At 42.8% G+C, this 20,899-nt stretch overlaps 1 protein-coding gene across 3 annotated transcripts in view; it reads left to right on the plus strand.

The window, feature by feature from the left end:
- Positions 1 to 3,131: 3,131 nt before the first annotated feature.
- LOC109894829 (tetratricopeptide repeat protein 7B) overlaps positions 3,132 to 20,899 on the plus strand; it is a 60,538-nt gene continuing 42,770 nt past the window's right edge. The window contains exons 1-5 of one of the 3 annotated variants that reach the window (XM_031828751.1): positions 3,132 to 3,331; positions 7,460 to 7,614; positions 8,727 to 8,895; positions 17,335 to 17,468; positions 19,854 to 19,975. In XM_031828751.1, coding sequence (XP_031684611.1) covers positions 3,211 to 3,331; positions 7,460 to 7,614; positions 8,727 to 8,895; positions 17,335 to 17,468; positions 19,854 to 19,975 — 701 coding nt within the window. In that variant the 5' untranslated portion in view covers positions 3,132 to 3,210. The remainder of the gene's footprint in view (positions 3,332 to 7,459; positions 7,615 to 8,726; positions 8,896 to 17,334; positions 17,469 to 19,853; positions 19,976 to 20,899) is intronic. The other 2 variants (XM_031828752.1, XM_031828753.1) reach the window with 2 other exon arrangements.

Below are 20,899 nucleotides of genomic sequence, written 5' to 3' on the forward strand. Positions count from 1 at the left end.
AGCTAATTTAGCAAAGTGAAAGTAGTGTAACTAGATATTTACTTACATCAGGTTTCGCGTAGGCTTGAATTATCAGCATATTAATTGAAAATTCGAGACAATTTTCTCATCTAAACCTTTCTTGATTTGATTTGTATGGTCTAACGAGGTGCGCTGCTTGGTCAAACCCTGTGGAGTGTAGTTTGATTCCTCCCTTTTTTTTTCGATTACTTAATCGTGAAGTCGTTGTAAAAAAACTACAATTCCCTATCATCGCAGTATACGTCGATTACTTTAGGGGGAAATCGTTTTAAAGAAACTACAATTCCCTAGCATCGAAATCTCCGTCAACCACAGCGACTGTAAAACGAATATGATCATGTCATATTCTTTGTTGTTTAATTAGTTAAAACCTGCATTTCCCCCTAGCAGGGATTTTTTTTTGCATGTTTCAGTGCAACAACAAAAAAGTGTCACCTTTTTGGGCCCTCACCAGTTTGCATCAATTTGATGAGATGGGTTCGGGTCCTCTTAACTGTATCATGTCACGTGTGTGTCTGTAGGTGTAAATATAACTAGAGTGAGCTCCAAAAGTATTGGGAAGGTGATACATTTTTTGTTGTTTTGACTCTGTACTCCATCACTTTGGATTCAAATCAAATCAAATGTATTCATATAGCCCTTTTACATCAGCTGATATATCAAAGTGCTGTACAGAGACCCAGCCTAGAACCCCAAACAGCAAGCAATGCAGGTGTAGAAGCACGGTGGCTAGGAAAAACTCCCTAGAAAGGCCAAAACCTAGGAAGAAACCTAGAGAGGAACCAGGCTATGTGGGGTGGCCATTCCTCTTCTGGCTGTGCTGGGTGGAGATTATAACATAACATGGCCAAGATGTTCAAATCTTCATAAATGACCAGCATGGTCAAATAATAATAATCACAGTAGTTGTCGAGGGTGCAACAAGTCAGCACCTCAGGAGTAAATGTCAGTTGGCTTTTCATAGCCGATCATTGAGAGTATCTCTACCGCTCCTGCTGTCTCTAGAGAGTTGAAAACAGCAGGTCTGGGACAGGTAGCACGTCCGGTGAACAGGTCAGGGTTTCATAGCCGCAGGCAGAACAGTTGAAACTGGAGCAGCAGCACGGCCAGGTGGACTGGGGACAACAAGGAGTCATCAAGCCAGGTGGTCCTGAGGCATGGTCCTAGGGCTCAGGTCCTCCTCCGAGAGAAAGAAAGAGTGAATTAGAGAGAGCATACTTAAATTCACACAGGACACCGGATAAGACAGGAGAAATACTCCAGATATAACAGACTGACCCTATCCCCCTGACACACAAACTACTGCAGCATAAATACTGGAGGCGGAGACAGGAGGGGTTACAATTTAACATTATACAATGAGGTGCTGACTGTCAGATTTAATTTGATGGTATGTTCATCCATATCAGGTGAACAGTCTAGAAATTACAGCACTTTTTGTACATAGTCCCCCCATTTTAAGGGACCAAAGGCATTGGGACAAATTCACTTGTGTATTAAAGTAGTCAAAATGTTTGTATTTGATCCCATATTCCTAGCATGCAATGATTACATCAAGCTTGGGAATTTACGAGCTTGTTGGATGCATTGGCTGTTTGTTTTGGTTATGTTTCAGATAATTTTGTGCCCAACAGAAATCAATGGTAAATCATGTATTGTGTCATTTTGGAGTCACTTTCATTGTAAATAAGAATTGAATGTTTATAAACACTTCTTCATTAATGTTGACTCTACCATGATTACAGCTAGTCGTGAATGATGAGAATGTTAGATGAACAAACATACATGCTAACCTCTCACCATTACAATAACTGGTTAGCATTTCATTGGGGGGGTTATGATATTTCTCCTCATCATTATTCACGATTCATTCAGGACTATCCGTAACTAAATTAAAGCTGAAAGTCTGCACTTTAACCTCATAGTCATTGTATAATTTAAAATCCAAAGTGCTGGAGTACAGAGCTAAAACAACAACAAAAATGGTCACTGTTCCAATACTTTTGGAGCTCACTGTATGTTCCAATACCATTTTTAGTGGGCAAGATAAAAACAGATATGGAGAAAATGAATTTCCAGACTCTGATTTTCTACAGGTTTGCCTTAACAGTAGCTCAAAGCCATAGGATAAATGTACAATATAAATGGACCAACACTGTTAGATCTATAGAAAGTTACAGTATATCAGCCTCCAATGTACTGTAACCTTGCCAAATATCCATTATTCTCTCTTGCCATACCTGTCTCTGCCAGTTCTACTTCTTGTATTTTTTAATCACCTATTATATTACTGGTAGGGTACCTGAAATGACTGTCTATATCTTTAAGTTGGCTAAATGTCTTACACCTTCCAATGTAGTATTCATTTGTTTCTTGCTGTCTGTCTTAATGACACTCATACTGCACTTCCAGATGCTGTGTGTGGCCTAGAGCATAACCAACATGTGTCTTAAAGATGTAGTCCGGGATCTTAAGTGGATGACGTAACATACAATTGTGCACAATTTTCAGGGACTTGTTGAGTTCATGAGAACTACTTTTAAAACTACTGGCTCAAATTATACAAAAGCTCTGGAGCATCATTTTGGGCCTGCATGTTTTAACCTTTAAATTGAGCAGGTTTTACTAAAGATATGCTCCTAAACCATAGAGAGCTGGAGTAGTAGCTGGAGTAGTTTGGAGATTCAAATAGATAAAGGTTCTAGCAATACCCTCACCATCTACCACAGCCAGTTTCTTCTACCTAAACAGCCAAGTGTTATTATTCATATGACTTGGGTTAGAAAGCTTTTTTACTTGCCCAAACTCTATATTGTCTTGGGAGCAAGATTTCAGCATGTAGTCAGTAGTCTGTTCTTGTCCTAAAGCCTTTTGGGATAAAGTATCAATATGAATGTGTGGTATTAAAGTATTTCTATTCCATCATGACTGCCTGGTTGCACATTGTAAACATTAGAACAGTTGGCTAAACAAAACAAACATGGTGATATAATACATAGCTATGAATATGTCCTTACATGCGTTTTTGAAAATGTCAATAAAACCTGAATAAAAACATTGACAGTTCAACATCTGACAGATGTGAGAGTGACAGCTACCGGGGGTGTCGCTGTTTCCATTCCAACCCGTACCGCAGCTGATGATTCGTGGCTGTCGTGTTTTGGTCTCTGCTAACGCCGGAGTCTGAAGATGACAGCGAGAAAGTCTGGGTCACGACTCGAGACCGAGATAGAACGGTGCCGTTCGGAAGGGCAATGGGACAAGATACCAGAGCTCGTACGGCAGCTGTCTGCTAAACTAATATCAAACGGTAAGAAATATGTCTGCGATTCGTGATTTACTTTTGCTCTGCGGTTCATTCAGCGTTTTGGGGCCTGGACAGGGAGCAGAATCCAAGGGCTTTCTTAACCACGTCAACGTGAATGCAATTTCCATTGCGAGTCGGTTCCAGCTAGCCAGCCATTTCTAGGTCATCTGTAAAAACGAAATAGTTATCTTTAAACACCGTAATGGTTTATAACTATTTAGCGAAAACACCAAAGCTCATTTGAGTGTGCATACGCGCTCACTTCCTATTTCTTGTTTTGACAGTTTTCTGTAATTTAAGGCAGGGCTAGCCAGCCTAGCTACCACCGTGTGCCTAGCTAAACTTGTCTTGGGCAGAGAGTATTCCCGGCGCTATGCATACTGGTTGAACGTTTTCACCCAGGAAAATGTTGTAAAATATTTTACTGAGCTAGCTTAACCTTAGCTGTCTTACCAGTTGCATAAGGTAGGCTCCATAAACATAGTTTAAGAATCTAACGTTACTTGTACTCCTGGCTGCATATCAATAACATCGGGCGACTAACTACTTAATGAAATGAACAAAAACTCAATTGAAATCTTTGAGCAGTGAGTATCCCTCAAGGAGGTAAGAAATATTTGCAGTCTTTGCAGATTTGTGTTCCGTTGGTGTTTGTTGGTCGTCACTAGTTACCACAGCCACAAAGTCATGAACCTGCCTATTCCTATAATGTATCATCTTAAAATCTAATTTGAAACCTTAACCACACTGCTAACCTTATGCATAACCCTAACCCAAAACGAAGACTAAAAAGCACGTTTCTGCTTTCATAGATTTTACGAAATAGGCCATTTCTACTTTGTGGCTGTGGTAACTAGTGGAAAACCTGTAAGCAGGAAGTCACTGAGGATGGTATGATGATGTCATATTGCTGACTTCACCTTGAAATATCTTATTTTGGAATTAATGTATGTTTGTTGATGTAAACTGACAGGCATACATACCTATGTCAGTCAGACCAGAGGGTCACACTCTCCTGTCATGCATAATGGGCCAGTTAAACTCGTAACAAACTGGATTAGCCAACAAGTCCCCTTAAAAGCGTGGCATTGAGGGGTTGAATAACACTCATACTACTAATCTTTTACAAACCTAGGCCTATAATCTTCTTCTAGTCTTACAAACATTGCACCACACCAGGCTTCTCAATGTGTAGTGAGTTGTCTTTTTGCATCACGGAGAATGAGAGAGTTAGCCTGCCCAGTTCCAACCAGCAGTTTTGGTCCTCCCTATTTAGAGCTCGCCAACTTGTAGTCCTAATAACCGGAAGTTAGTTACTTCTGGTTCGTTCAGCCAATCCTATGGGAAAATAACAGGGTTTTAGGATCAACGGCGAAAATAAGGTCTGAGGTTAACACAGGCTTAAGAGATCTTATACGTTTTGTTCTTTGCTATAGTATCAGTCAGTTAACATGATATTCATGAATAATGAAGCCTTTGTGCTTTGTATTTTAAATTTGATTACATACAATAAATGCTTCATAATTCACAAAAAGTGAGGTTTGCTGATGAAAGTGATCTCGTAGAACAAAACGTGTAAGATCTCCTAAACCTGGGTTCAACACAGACCTTATTCTCGGCATTTATCCCAAAACCGTACAAAAACTGCATTCATTTCCCGTTTGGCTTTGTCCAACGAACCATGGCGAAGTTAGTGCCTACAAAAAGACGCCATTACTATTGTTCTTCTCTCTTTGCTCTTATCCCTGAGTCATTCCACCTCAAAAAGGACAAACGAGAGGATTTTGACACCCACCATCTCAAGTCGTTTCTGTAGTTAGAAACGGATAAGATTAGCATTCCTGAAACATATTATTTTGTTGAAATTTAATTTGATCTCTAAGAAATGAAACTAATTGATTGCCCCCAAATTGGCCATTATATAGGATTCATATCATCTTCAATAAGTATAGTACCTAACATCCAATTTCGACCATAATTCCTCCTAATAATGAAGTAGCCTAGTGGTTAGAGCGTTGGGCCCGTAACCAAAAGGTTGCTGGATTGAATCCCTGAGCTGACAAGGTAAAAATCTGGCGTTCTGCCCCTGAGCAATGCGGTTAACCCACTGTTCCCCTGGCGCCGAAGAAATGGATGTCAATTTAAGGCAGCCCCTCGTACCTCTCTGATTCAGAGGGGTTGGGTTAAATGCGGAAGACCCATATCAATTGAAGGCATTCAGTTGTACAGCTGACTAGGTACCCCCCTTTCCCCGTAAGACATGAGGAATTCAATAAAATTATCAAAACCCACTGACCCCCACGACAATCCTACACCAAGAACCTATATACAGTTTCAGTTTTCTATGTCTGACAAGTAGTATGGAGATGCTGCTTGAAGTATTGCTTCTTCATTTTTTTGTAATTTATTCCCTGTGAATCTTGTGATGGGTTTTTCCCCTGTTCAGAGAAATTAGCCATTGAAGTCGCTTGCACTATTTACCATAGTGTGAAAGTACTGCGTTATGCCCACTAGATGCCACTGTTCATGCTACTGCCACCACATCCATTTTACTGGTCTCTTGTGTTTATTAAATAGATCACAACATTTTCTTTGCAACTTTGGGTAGAAAACCAATAGCTTTTGCTGACGATCAAAATAAATTGTATGGTCATCCTCACAATTCAAGCCAGTCCGCCCTGAAAGCAATTCAGTTTGTCCTTCTCTTAGGCTTAATTTATGTCCAGGAAACGACCCCTCTGTGTGTGGTTTATTCCATTAAAAACAATTGGTCTGGATAAGTTAGACCATTCCTTGCATACAAGCAAACCATTAGGCTATAGCAGTTCTAATGGTAGCAATGTTATGGTCTTCAAATAGTGAAAGTCCCAAACACACACTGTATAGCAGGGATCATCAACTAGATTCAGCCGCTGGACAATTATATATTTTTTGAGCAGATGGCTAGGGAGCCAGAACATAATTACAAAAAATGTGTAGACTCAGACTGCAAATTGAACGCAAGAAGACCAAACAGAATATTTGACTAAAACGTAATAATTTAAAACCTTGCTTACATTTGTATACAGTCACATATATCTCTGTATTATGTGTGGCAATGCTTTGGAACAGAGGTCCTAAATTAAAACCACTTGGAGCTGATTTTCTGGTGTTTTTACAACAAAACAATTGAAATAATGGTTTTGGGCTGGGTTTAATGGAAAATGTCACTAATCACACTACAAATATAGCTGTTTTCTTATTGAGAATCATGTTACTGCCATGCAATGGTTTTTAATTGTATTATTTTATTAGGGTTGTCACAACATTTTAGTCACTATCCCTTAGGTGGCTTTTGACCATTTTACTCAATGATAAGAATACGTTTGGTCCAAATTGGATGTTGGGTACTGTATTTGTTGAATATTATGTGAAGCTATCAATTAAAAGGGACCGTTTGGTTGCAATCAATTAGCTTGATTTCTCAGAGATCAAATTAGATTTCAGAACAATCTGAGATGGTGGGTGTCATGGCTTGCTGAAATTATGACCCCCCTCCCGTCAACTTTTCTGAATACTGATGCTATAGTATTGTACAGATTATTTGAGATTCTGCGTATTAGTCAGGGTTGACTGATCTGTCTTTACTGTGATGTATTATTGGAACATGATGTGTGTTGTCAGTCCACCTATTAATCTGGTAGTTAGCCTAGTTGGTAAGAAATCAGTGGCTTGTTCTAGGTCATATTCATTAGTGAACATCATAGAAAAACATAGCAAACTTTTTGTGCTGGAAAACAAAAACACGTTTGTTATTGGACAAGGTCAGGTAGTCCTTCCCGGTTTCAATCCATTTCCATTTCCTTAACTTACCTCATTTGCACTCACTGTATATAGACTTTTTGTTTTCTTTTGTTCTACTGTATTATTGACTATGTTTTGTTTGTTCCATGTGTAACTCTGTGTTGTATGTGTCGAATTGCTACGCTTTATCTTGGCCAGGTCGCAGTTGCAAATGAGAACTTGTTCTCAACTAGCCTGCCTGGTTAAATAAAGGTGAAATAAAATAAAATAAAACATTTGGTGCCTTTTGAATACAAGACCCTGTTGAACTGGGAGGGTAGTCTAAGGGTAGTCTAAACTGTGTTTCAGATGACCTGGGGGAGCTGCTGCTGGGGGAGGCCAAGCTCCAGCAGTACATCAAGGAGAACCCCATCAAGCAGGGGGCCAGCCCCAGGGGCCCAAGACCCAGGCTAGTGGAGGTCCACAAACACCTGACCGCTGCCCTGGACCGAGGGAACCTCAAGGTAGTTGATGTAACACAGTAGACTTCACCTATGACCATTATATTAGTATACATCATCTGTCTACTTTTCAGTCTAGTTCAGTCTTGTAATAGTGTTATAACAGTGTAGTGCAGTCTTCAATGCTGAGCGATTAGTGATTTTTGAGGTCTGGTTCGATTATTAAAAAGTGATCACGGTTTTCCATTTTGGTTTCGATTATTTGGATTGAATGCTTTAACAACATCGAATAAAACAATTATTAAAAGTCCTGTGATGGTAGTGACTGCCCATTACTGCTTATCACTTATTAACCATCATTTATTTGCATAACTTGAATAAGATATTTTATTTGATTACTTTCTTATTTCATTCCAAGTCATTGTCTAATTTCTATATAGTTCCTGCCTATGCTGCCTGACAAAATCAATCTTTTAGTAATATTTCAAAGTAAATAAGGCATACATTTATGACTGATGAATACCAACTATCAATCACTCAGATCATGTATTTTACCTCGCGAAGCAACAGCTGCTCTATATCCACGATTGCGCATTCTTCTCTCCGTCTCCGCCCCACACCAACCTAACGTAGCAGGCGTAAAACAAACAGATCAGACAAGGAGATTCATAATGGATTGTCATTGTAGTTAATTATCAGGTTTTATGCACTAAATTACCTATAATATTGGCCTGTTGGAAACTACAACTCCCTACTACATCTCACAGTTCAAGCTGGATCTGATTTATCTCTTGAGAAACTGTGCAATATGCGCGTTGAGCTCACAGAAAACAAACACCCAAAATGGAATTGATGTCGGTCAATTAGTTGTTTAAAATTTGAAATTGTGTGTTAAAATGTTGAAATTTCAGTTAATTGCTCAGAACTACCAGACTTATAACAGTATTCTAATACTACAAAAGGTAACACTGGTTTAATCAGTATCTGGCTTTACACTCACTGCCTTTCCAAACTGAGAGAATCCCCTTTGAATTATAGAACCTCATAAAGCTGCATCACTCCCTCGTGCAGCTTCTATGCCCTCTTTTTCTCTGAAGTGTGTACATTTAGCTACACGTCTTTGTCTGCAGGAGAAAACAACACTATCTGTCTCTTCTCTTTCCTTTCGTGCCCAGCCGGACTACATGCAAGAGGCCAGCATGTTAATGGCCAAGCTGTCCTACGTGGAGGGAGACTACAGTGAAGCCATCAACCAGTATGGCAAAGTGACCCTGGACGAGCTGGCGCTGGTGGGAGCCCCTGTCTACCGTCTCTCCATGATCGCCGAGGCATACGCTACCAAAGGTAAGAGCCTTGGGTACCAATTGTAGTATGCCTTCACATTACACCAGTCCGGGTTTTTCCAGGCTAAAAAAGAGGCATAAGGTGGAGGGCGTGATAAAACCTCTGGGTGGCCCGCCACAAAATACCCTGTGCATGAAGAACCCTGCAAGTATTTCCCAAATCAAAATCTAGACACATATTTTTGTTTCAAGGGGACAGAGGTATGGTTTGGGAAGCTGCATAACCAGTGTTACCCGTTAATACATGGTGTAGCCAGCCAAATAAAAAAACGAGCCAGCCAGGAAGTTCCGGGCTGGGGGGCTCCGTTTTCGTTGTTGTTGCAGAATGTGCTCTATTTTGATGTCCTCTGGTACATTCTAATGCCTTGATTCCATCCGAAATACACAGGTGACTTACTGAATACTTTAACGACTTTACTTCACAGATTGGTCAAATTAGTTGTGGTATTGAGTAGAAAGGCTTTACAATAACAATGACTGAAAATGTATGAATTCAGTGTGTTAGTTGTTTTGGATATCGTTTAGACCTATATGATCAGGACTATTTTCTAAGTAAAATAACCTTTTTTTAACATTCAATCTGTCTTCTCTTGAGATTAGTCTTTTTTACAGCGTTACTACAAGATATGAATTGCCACTGATGTTTGTTCTTCAAATTATGTATTTTATTGTCTCTGCTGCTGTGGACACAGGAAAACCAATGTAATTTGGTTGAACTATCCCTTAGAATTTAGCCTGTCAATCAATCACTGTGGGTGGAATTGTCAGGGGAGGGGGCAGTATGTTTGTGAGTCACAGAGTTTCAGACCTGTCAATCAATCACTGGGTGGGATTTTGGCGGTAGGAAGGCGGTAGATTAGTAATCTATTTATAAATAGTAGTGTAATCTTTCAAGTTCATTTATTGTGGCAAAAAATACATCTAGTCTGCTCTTTCAATTTAGTTTATTGTGGCAAAGACCTAAGAAAAAAGGTAAGTAAACATGGATTCCCTGTTGAGAAATAATATAGAATTGCAGTAAATTAGTTACCCCTGCCAGATTGTGCAACCCCAATTCTAGTTAAATAAAGGTAAAAAAATAATAATATATATATATATAATTCAGGTACCCAAGAATAAACTTACAGGTATGATTTGAAGAATGAAGCAGGTGTTAAACATGTGCTTTGCTACTCAGAAAGCAGCAGTTGACTACTCCATTGTCAACACTTTAATAAAATCAGAAGCCTATATCAACATCTATAATACCATATAAGTTTCATGCCATTAGCTTTTATAACCTTCAATCTGTTTTCTTGTATCATATTTTGGACCAGAATGAGGCTCTCTCTCCACTACCTACTGTTCCTGCAGTGAGGATTCAACATCTTCATCAAATGTTTTCATTATTTATCGGCAGATAGTGACCAAAAAGCAGTAATAGCCTACCAGTATTCAAATTATTGTGCCAAATGAATGGCTCTGTCACCGATGCAATTTGGTTCCATTCACCCAAAAAGAGCTGTTCAAAAAGAGCCGAACAACCCATCACTCGTCTACACTGACGAGTCACTTTAACGGACACTGGCAAGTCTCGACGTGGTCTTTGAATCCTAGGAAAATACAAACAACATATTTTAGTTTACTTGTCCCGACACGATACAATAGACATATAACTACGTTGTATGATTTATGAAGAGCAAAGGGATATAGGAGATGGACTTTATTCACTTTGTTCGTCACCTCTTAGAAACTAGTCAACACAAGCAACAGTAAATAGCCTATGCACCCCGAATCCGTGGTTGGCTGTAGGCCTTTGAAACACGCAAAAGAAAATAAATGAATGTGCCACAAAACCATAATGAAGTGGATTTCCACTCATTGCTAGTTGCTTGTAAATTCACACACCAGGAGTCAATGAAGCAACATGCGCTCCTTCTATGAAAATAAAATGTACTGTAGCCAACCACAGTGCACAAAAATAACACCAGTACTGAGAGGCAGGACCAACAACAGACTGACAAACCAGCAGTGTTTCTCTCTCATCGCTTGCTTTGTGACTGACAGGCGCCTGTCCTATCAATAAACTGTATAACTAGAAGATGCGTATTGTTCATTCTAGTGGGAGAAGGCTATACAGACTTTTCTGACTAGCAAATGTAAACTTTTTTTTAAATGAAAAGTGGAAGAAGGTCAGCTGTTTAGCCGACCTCCAGCGCTTATGGAAAACACTGCATAACCCGAGTTTCTATTCAACCGCCAAGCCTCAGCTCGATCTCAACTCTGCTTCAGTGCTTTACTCTACTTTACACATTCCATTCCAGTCATTTTGGTGACCAGCTTGATAGGAAGTGTCATCCGTCAATTCCCAAGGACGTTGAGCCTAATCTGAAACCAAACCTGAGGCTGAGGACAGGAACAAGTACAAGACAACCTCCAAATGAGTAAAATGAGTAAAATGAGTAAAAGGACAATCCAGGAATAAGGTAGAATCCTATTACACAGGCTTCCGACCCCCGCAGCATGTGGCAGAGCTACAGTCCGTTACAGATTACAGAAGAAGACCCAGCTGTGATCTACCCAACGATGCTTCTCTCCAAGACAAACTCAATGCATTTTGTTTTGCACGCTTCGACATTAGCAACATCGTGTCGGGTGTGAGGGCCGCCAACGACCCCTTAGGATTGGGTAATCTTGCGCTCTGAGGCTGACGTGAGTAAGGTCTTTAATCAGGTTAACATCTACAAGGCTGCGGGGCCCGGCGGTGTTCCAGGTAACGTTCTCCGAGCATGTGAGAACAGCTGGCAGGCATATTCACTATAATTTTCAACCTCTCCTTGTCCCAGTCTGTAACCCCCACATGTTTTAAAATGACCACCATCATTCCTGTTCCCAAGTACTCTAAGGCTTCATGCCACAATGACTACTGCCTTGTAGCACTCACATTTGTGATCATGAAGTGCTTTGAGAGGCTGGTTATGCCACACCTCAACTCCATCATCCCAGACCCACTCCAATTTGCATACCGCCTCAACAGATTCATAGATGACTCAATCTCAATTGCACTCCACACTGCCCTCACCCAACCTAGATAAGAGGAATTCCTATGAACAGCATTTTCACATTGACTACAGCTTAGCGTTCAACACCATTGTCCCCTCCAAGCCCGTCACCAAGCTTAGGGCTTAGGGTCCTGTACTCCCTGTTCACCAGCGACTGTGTAACCACGCACAACTTCAACACACGTCATCAAGTTTGCTGACGACACATCGGTGGTAGGCCTGATCCCTGGCGATGAGAGCCTACAGGGAGGAGGTCAATGACCTGGCAGTGTGGTGCCGGAACAACAACCTCTCCCTCAACGTCAGTAAGACCAAGGAGCTTCTTGTTCTTCGGTGTCCAAATCACAAAGGACTTAAAATGGTACACACGCACACAGTTGTGAAGAAGTCGCGACAGCGCCTCTTCTCTCTCAGGAGGTTGAGAAGGTTTGGCATGGGCCCTCAAACTCTCAAAGTTCTACAGCTGTACCATTGAGAACATCTTGACTGGCTGCATCACTGCTTGGTATGGTAATGGCACCGCCCTCGATCGCATGGTGCTACAGAGGGTGATGCGGACAACCCAGTACATCACAGGGCCCGAGCTCCCTGCCATTCAGGACCTCTATATCAGGCGTGTGAAAGGAAGGGCAGGGAAATGGTTAAAGACTCCAGCTGCCCAAGCCATAAACTGTTCTCTGCTTCCAGTGCATCAAGTCTGACACCAACAGGATCCTGAACCGCTTGTATCCCCAAGCCATAAGACTGCTAAATAGCTAACAAAACGGCTACAAGGACTCTGAATTGACCCTTGTATTTAATTTGATTTTTTTCCCACTTTCTCTATGCACACTCACATGGCCCAACACACTTGTGCACGCTGTCACTTCAACACACACAAACACTCACTCCATAATTTGCTTACACACACATAATATGCACATACATTTATACTGACTCTACACACACGCACACCCACTCACATACAATCAACATATATGCCGCTGCTACTCTACATATTGTACACTACATGACCAAAAGTATGTATCGTTGAACATCTCATTCCAAAATCATGGGTATTAATATGAGGTTGGTCACCCCTTTCCTGCTATAACAGCAACCATTCTTCTGGGAAGGCTTTCCACTAGATGTTGGAACATTGCTGCAGGGATGCTTCCTTTCAGTCACAAGAGCATTAGTGAGGTCGGGCACTGATGTTGGGCAACTAGGCCTGGCTCGAGGTCGGTGTTCCAATTTATCCCAAAGGTGTTCGATTGAAGTCAGGGCTCTGTGCAAGAGCCAGTCAACTTCTTCCACACCGATCTCGACAAACCATTTCTGTATGGACCTCGCTTTGTGCACTGGGGCATTGTCATGCTGAAACAGGAAAGGGCTTTCCCCAAACTGTTGCTGTATAGTTGGAAGCACAGAATCGTCTAGAATGTCATTGTATGCTGTAGTATTAAAATGTCCCTTCACTGGAACTAAGTGGGCTAGCCCGAACCATGAAAAACAACCTCAGACCATTATTCCTCCTCAACCTAACTTTACAGTTGGCACAATGCATTGGGGCAGATAGCGTTCTCCTGGCATCCGCCAAACCCAGATTCGTCAGACTGCCAGATGGTGAAGTGTGATTCATCACTCAAGGGAATGCGTTTCCACTGCTCCAGAGTCCAATGCGGCGAGCTTTACACCACTCCAGCCGATGCTTGGCATTGTGCATGGTGATCTTAGGTTTGTGTGTGGCTGCGAGGCCATGGAAACTCATTTCTTGAAGCTCCTGACGAACAGTTATTGTGCTGACGTTGTTTCCAGAGGCAGTTTGGAACTCTGTACTGAGTGTTGCAACAGAAGAAAGTCGATTTTTATGTGCTTGTGTGGGCTACTACTTCGCTGCTGAGCCGTTATTGCTCCTAGACGTTTTCACTTCATAATAAATGCACTTCTAGTTGACCAGGGCAGCTCTAGCAGGGCAGACATTTGACGAATGGAATCCTTGTTGGAATCTTATCACGGTGCCACGTTGAAAGTCACTGAGCACTTCAGTAAGGCCATTCTACTGCCAATGTTTGTCTATGGAGATTTCATGGCTGTATGCTCGATTTTATACACTTGTCAGCAATGGGTGTGGCTGAAATAGACGAATCCACTAATTGAAGCGGTGTGCACATACTTTTGAATATATAGTGTATTTCCAGATACCTAGTCACCTTACCCCTTTACATATTTACCTATATCACTCCAGTATGCCTGCACATTGTAAATATGGTACTGGAACTGACTGTTTGTATGTACAGTGAGTTCCAAAAGTATTGGGACAGTGACATATTTTTTGTTTTCTGGCTCTGTACTACAATAACAGGGGAGGTTAGCATTTTATATCATACCCCCAAGACATGCTAACCTCTCACCATTACAATAACAGGGGAGGTTAGCATTTTATATCAGACCCCCAATACATGCTAACCTCTCGCCATTACAATAACAGTGGAGGTTAGCGTTTTATATCATACCCTCAAGACATGCTAACCTCTCACCATTACAATAACAGGGGAGGTTAGCATTTTGGGGTGGTATGATATCTGTAACTTTCTCACTCCTCATTATTCACGATTTGTTCAGGATGATCTGTAACAATGCTAGCGTCCACATTAATGTAGAAGTGTTTAGAAACATTATATTCTTATTCATAATAAAAGTGACTCCATAATGACAATACATTATTTACCATTCATATTTATTGGGCACAAAATAGTCTGAAACGCAACCAAAACAAACAGCAAATGTGTAGAGTCACAAGTCATTGCATGTGATGAATATGGGACCAAACACTTAATTTTTTAATACACATATTAGTGAACACATTTGTAGTACCACATTGTTATTGATTACTGCATTGTTAGGTTTGGAGCTGTCAAGAAAGGCATTTCACTGTACTTGTGCCTGTGACATTAAAACGTTCAACGTAATATGTGGTGCTGAATCCCTCTTCTCCTGTCATTGAGAAAGTGCTGAGGCTGGGGTGACTGTATTAGCTAACTCTGCTGGTCTGGCCAGTCCGAGTCAGGACTTCGTGCCTGCCCTGCCGTGGCACCCCAGTGGCACCCTACCCTGTTTTTAAAGCTTGACATAGGTAATCTAGTCATGCTTTGGAACAACATTGTTACTCGTGTGTATTTGAAAATGTACATGACATGGAGGGAAAATGTGTTGTCTCTGAATTGAGGAAACTGACAGCAGGACCAGTCTTCGCAGCTTGACCTCGTATCCCCTGCAATGTGTTGTTTGGCCATGTGGTGGCGGTAGAGGTTCACTGTTGTGGCGAGAGGAGTCCTACGCTCTCATACCAACACACACACCATACATACCGCACACTCTCGCTCTCTCAATTTCTAATGCAGAGCACAGTGAATGTGTCAGCCAGGACTGCAGAGCTTTGATCAGAGTTCTGACAGACCAGCAGCGTTACGTTGGCTGTGAGCTGAGAGAAGAAGCACTGCCGTCCACCTCAATACAGCAGCCTAGTGTGCACACACACACACACACACACACACACACACACACACACACACACACACCTGTCCCCCTCTAAACATACACCAGCATACCCTAGGGTTTACACAGACCACCCAACAATGCAAGCCAAGCAGTCGCCCATACACCACATCATCAGAGTTCATTAGTCAGTTGTGTTACTTTGTCTGGACCAGCCATTTTGTTTGTCCGATGGGGGTTAATGGGAAGACTTTAGTGCTGTAAAATTTTTATGAGCGTCCTAATCGAGAGGGGAGGAGGGGCTCAGGCCGGGCCTGTTTAGAGTAACACAGGAGCCCATTAGGCTGTTAAAGTGCCACAGTGGTATGAATAAGTTATGTGTGGCACGGCAGCAGAGCGAGCAGAGCCCCACAACGACAAGAGGATCCACAGTCTTTAACCCACCCACCCGCACCACCACAAGGGTATATCTTTATAAGGCAAAGACAGGCCTGGCTGCTGACGCCCCTCTGCTGCTGTCTTTCTGTCTGTCTCTCTCTCAATCGCTCTCTCTCTCTCTCTCTCCCTTGCCAGAGTGGGTGATCGAGCATTTTCATCTTTCCATCTCTCTGTCTCTGCCGGCTCTCCTGTTTTATCTACGTATACCTCTCTCGCCCTCCATCTCCCTCTCTGCCTCCATTTATCGCTCTCTCAACACACAACCGTATTCATGTTCCAGTCATGTCCTCTAATGAGAAGACGTCTGCACCTCTATGGTACTGGAGGTTTCAGGGTGTGTAAAGCAATCATGGGGAGTTGATGGATGAACCGTTTGGCTTGTATTGTTTGGACCCTGTTAGTGAATGGCTCTATTTGAGCGCCACACAGTTGCCGTAGTCTTGTGTAATTCCAGAGACGAGAGCTATTTATAATTAATTCGTTATTAAGGCTATCATCTATTATTAATGTTTGTTTTAAAAGGGGGCTTCGGAAACTGCAGCTTGGATTTCATAACAATGAGGTGTGTGTAGCCATCAATGGAAGTGTTGCTTTCCTCCATATTATCTCATTACATACAGAATGGTCTGGTGATTGACAGAGACACGGCCCAATCTACCCAGAGGTCAGACAGGGATACTCTTCCCGTACCAAAGAGTATCCTTTTAGGGCCCCAGTTTATTTATTTTCCTTACCACGTGAGTATACAAATAAAACTCTGCCTATAGCGAGGGGCCCAGGCTACAACAAAGCCCCAGTTTTTTGTTTCCTTGCAGGTTACAAAATCAGGGAAACCACATGAGAGAAAATAGTGAGAGCCTTAATTTGTGAAACCAAGACAAGCAGCAGCCAGAAGTGGAAGATGATTGTTGTCCCAATGTCCTCTAGAAGAAAGGAAGGGGACTGCTATAAAATACATCTGTCTCAGGTATCTCCTTCAGTCCTTGGCTGATGTGAGGTGTCCTTTACTCAGATCCCATACACTGGCTCCTGGAAGCCCCAGCCAGCCCCAGGGCCAGACAGAGCAGGACGGTGAGACACTTCCATTGCTCCTAGAGGCCCCAGACAGAGCAGAGCAACGAGACACTTCCATTGCCACCTAACCCTGAGTTTCTGGTTGCTCTTCCAGACGTCTGTCAGGCTAGTGCGTTGTCCTCTAAGCGTGTGATAAAACATTCAGGGGCTCTCTGCTGGCTGTCTGGGAGCCTTGATCACCTACTGATTCATATTGCAGCAGGGGCCCAGCCCAGGTGTGTCACTTTTTCCGTGGCTGAGGACGGGCTTGAAGTAGCCAGAGAGGAGAGATGAGTGTACACTACGCACGCACACAAGTGCACACAAGTACACACACACTAAAGCTTCAGCATGAACTTTAACCCTTGGTAGGCTGCATTGTGGCCACAATGTGTGTACAGTATACAGCATAATGAACTTCCTCTCTCTAGGTCTGTGTCTAGAGAAAGTCCCGGCTGCGTCTCCGTCCCTGTCCAATCGTAACGTGGACAAAGACCAAGAAGTGATTACCTGCTATGAGAAGTCTGGAGACATCGCCCTGCTCTACCTACAGGAAGTAGAGAAGGTAACCTAGCAACCGGCTGACATTGGCTTTACTTCTGGATGTGTTGACAGGAGGGAGAAGCTGGAGATGCTCTAATAATTTTGGGGGATCTAGGCTAATACTAACAAAATAACCAACCCTCTTTTAAAATTACAGTTAAGTTGCAATACAAAATACCAAGACCAGCCACCAGCAACTTAATTAGTGGGGCGGCAGGTAGCCTAATGGTTAGAGCGTTAGACTAGTAACTTGAAGGTTGCAAGAACAAATCCCCGAGCTGACAAGGTGAAAATCTGTCATTCTTCCCCTGAACAAGGCAGTTAACCCACTGTTCCTAGGCCGTCATTGTAAATAATAATGTATTCTTAACTGATTTGCCTAGTTAATTAATGGTCAAATAAAAAATGTATATTTTCGAATAGTTTCTGTTTGACCTTTTTAATGAATAGCTATCCATTCTTGGTGTCCTCAATAAGCTGATTGGACATGGCTGTAATTAATTGATTGGATTTATATTGGGCTTTTTCCGTCCTCAAAGCGGCAACAATTTTGTGCCAGAACGCTCACCACACATCCACTAATGTTTGGGAGCTGGATCTGCCTGTGTACTATTGCAGTAGGCCTATACTCCATCTGTAGTGCTGGTGTCTGTAGTATTAGTACCGTAGTGGTGGAAGGGGACCAGGGCCATCAGGCAGGCAGGTCCTGGAGCTGTTCCAGTCTCCAGCAGCATCGACAGACTGCCCCATGGTTTGATGATATTGTTTTCTGACCTTGGCTGCTGTTTTTAATCAGCAACTTTTTTTCTCCACTCTGATTTGTTCTGCCAACACGTTTTTCCCCTACAGTTGTTTTTCTCTCTTTCTGGGTGCTGTTTTTTTAAATATATATATTTAAATTTAAGGGGTGGCTTTAATATTAATATTAGCTTTAATATTACAGATTTGTGCTTCCATCAATGTAATTGTCTGCATCATTTCCAGTCCCCCGTATATGGGAAATGAAGCAGACAATGCTCTGTTTCTCCCCCCCCCCCCCCCCCCAATATTCTGGCTTGTCACAGATAAAATAGTTTGTCACATTTTGCAGAGTCATCACTTGCCATTGACTACAATGCATTATGAAAATGTGTCTTAAGCTTGGTGAAAACACTCCAAAACAATCCCAAACAAACTCCTATTACATCAGAATCCCATTCTGAATGATGTCTCTGCACTCAATTTTAGACATGTTTTTCCACTGTGCCATAAATCCATGTATGAATGATACTGTTTACAAAAACAAGATGCAAATATGGATTTATGGGACAGTGGAATTTCTTTCTAAACATTGAGTGCCAAGACATTCAGAATGGGATTCTTAATGGCAAGTGATGACTCAACAAAATGTGACAACTGATTTTTCTCTAACAATATATTTAAAAAACATGATGGCCTGTGTCCTTAGTTGACTCATTTGGCCCATTTTGGGCTCATGGTGTCATTTTAGTGACCAAGCTTCTGGATAGAGCTGTGTTGTTGCTCCAAAATGTCATGAAACTGTATCGGCTATTTGAATTCAATATTGAAACTCTAATCTAGTGGCATCGATTCATTCCCCCAAATAGACCCCCTCCCTGTGCCTCCCTGTAACTGAACCAGCAGCTGATTCCATACAGCATGCAGAGAGACACTGGTACAACACCTAGGAGATTAATAGGGCAACAGGCCCTAGATAAACACCTGGCTGTAGTGCTATCTATCACTCCTCCTCATCTCCACAGAACCAGGCTAGTGCCGCTTTGTTCTGCTCTGTTCTGTTCTACTCTGTTCTTTTGGCTTACATAAGGCCAGGCTGCTCTAAGCGCTCTGCCTCTCTCTGCTTTTCTCTCTGTCCTGTCTGTCCTGTCTGTCTCTCTTTCTCTCTGTGTCTCTCTCTCTCTCTCTCTGTGTGTCTCTCGCTCTCTCAAGGTACTGTGAGGACACTAGCTACCTGCTGCTGGATGAAATGATTTCATCTGTTTGACAGACAGGGATGAGAGAAGAGTTGGAACACAATGGGGCCCGTCTGGTTGGACTGATGGAGAGAAAATAGGGAGAGGACAGGGAAAGGAGGGGGAGGAGCGGGATGGTGAGAAGAGAGGAGCAGCCAAGGTTCTTCAATCTGCCCACTCTCCTCTCCTCTCTCTTTCCTTCTAGTCCTATTATTACCTCATGTTGTCTTGGTTGTGTTTTCTTATCTCTCTGATTGGAGCGTTGCAGGCTGATTTTATGTATTGTGTATACAGTGTGATAATCTATTGTTGATGCCCAGTGTGAACACTAGGCTGACTTTGTTCTCTGCGTCTTCAAGCGTTCACAGCAGACTGTTCCTAGACCAGTGTGTTGCCTGTGCTGTGTGTTCTCAGGTCTGTTTTGTGTGTTTCAGGCCCTCAGTGCGGGGATGCAGAACCGCAGTCCAAAGCCAGGCCCAGTGGCACAGGAACAGGAGCTGGGATACTTCCTGGAGACTGGACTTCAGAGGGCACATGTCATCCACTTCAAAAACGGGTAGGAGAGAGCGCGTGTTGTGTCTGAGAGAGACAGTGGGCGTGTTTGTGGGCATGTGTGTGGAATACACCTACACTGACATCTAGGCTGGTAATAATAATCATCACTAACCCACTGTGTGTGTTGCTGCTCCACTGTCACTCTTCCCTCTCTGCTCTATACTCTTTCATCCAATCCAAGGGTCCATTTGTCTCAGGACAGATGGTAGGTATTCCTCCACTCCTCTCTGCCCCTCAGCCCCCATAGAGATGAATGCCCTTGTAGTACCATAGAGACTCAGGTTGACTTGCAGCTCAAAGCTAAAATGCTAAGCCTCAAGCCTGCCTGAAGAAGAGTGATTGGACTCAGCAGGCTCAATGGCTTGAACATGGGATTTGAGACCGGGTCCATAGCTGCTGTGGTTTGATCTAGTTAGCCATAGTTTGGTACCTGCCGGTTAGCTTCCCTGTAGGTTAGAGCAGTAGTGTGTGTGACTATCTAGATCTTAAGATATGAAAGTAATGCTCCTAGGATGTGGTGGTAAAGTTTTGTGTGTGCATGTGCTGTCTGGGTGCGCGTGCTGTCTGGGTGCGCGTGCTGTCTGGGTGCGCGCGCTGTCTGGGTGCGCGTGCGCTGGCTGAGTGCGCGTGCGCTGGCTGAGTGCGCGTGCGCTGGCTGAGTGCGCGTGCGCTGGCTGAGTGCGCGTGCGCTGGCTGAGTGCGCGTGCGCTGGCTGAGTGCGCGTGCGTGTGTGTGTGCTGGCTGTGCGTGCGTGTGCTGGCTTTGTTTCAATCAGACCTGAAGGTGGATGATGACCTCTTCCTTTTCGTAGCCCCGCCCCCATACTGACGACATGACCTCCACTATCCCAGCATGCTTAGAGCTCAATGGCCAAGAGCCTATAGGGCTCTGGTTGAAAGTAATGCACTTTAAAGAGATAATTGTG

The sequence above is a fragment of the Oncorhynchus kisutch genome, linkage group LG7, assembly GCF_002021735.2.
Source record: "Oncorhynchus kisutch isolate 150728-3 linkage group LG7, Okis_V2, whole genome shotgun sequence".
NCBI lineage: Eukaryota > Metazoa > Chordata > Actinopteri > Salmoniformes > Salmonidae > Oncorhynchus > Oncorhynchus kisutch.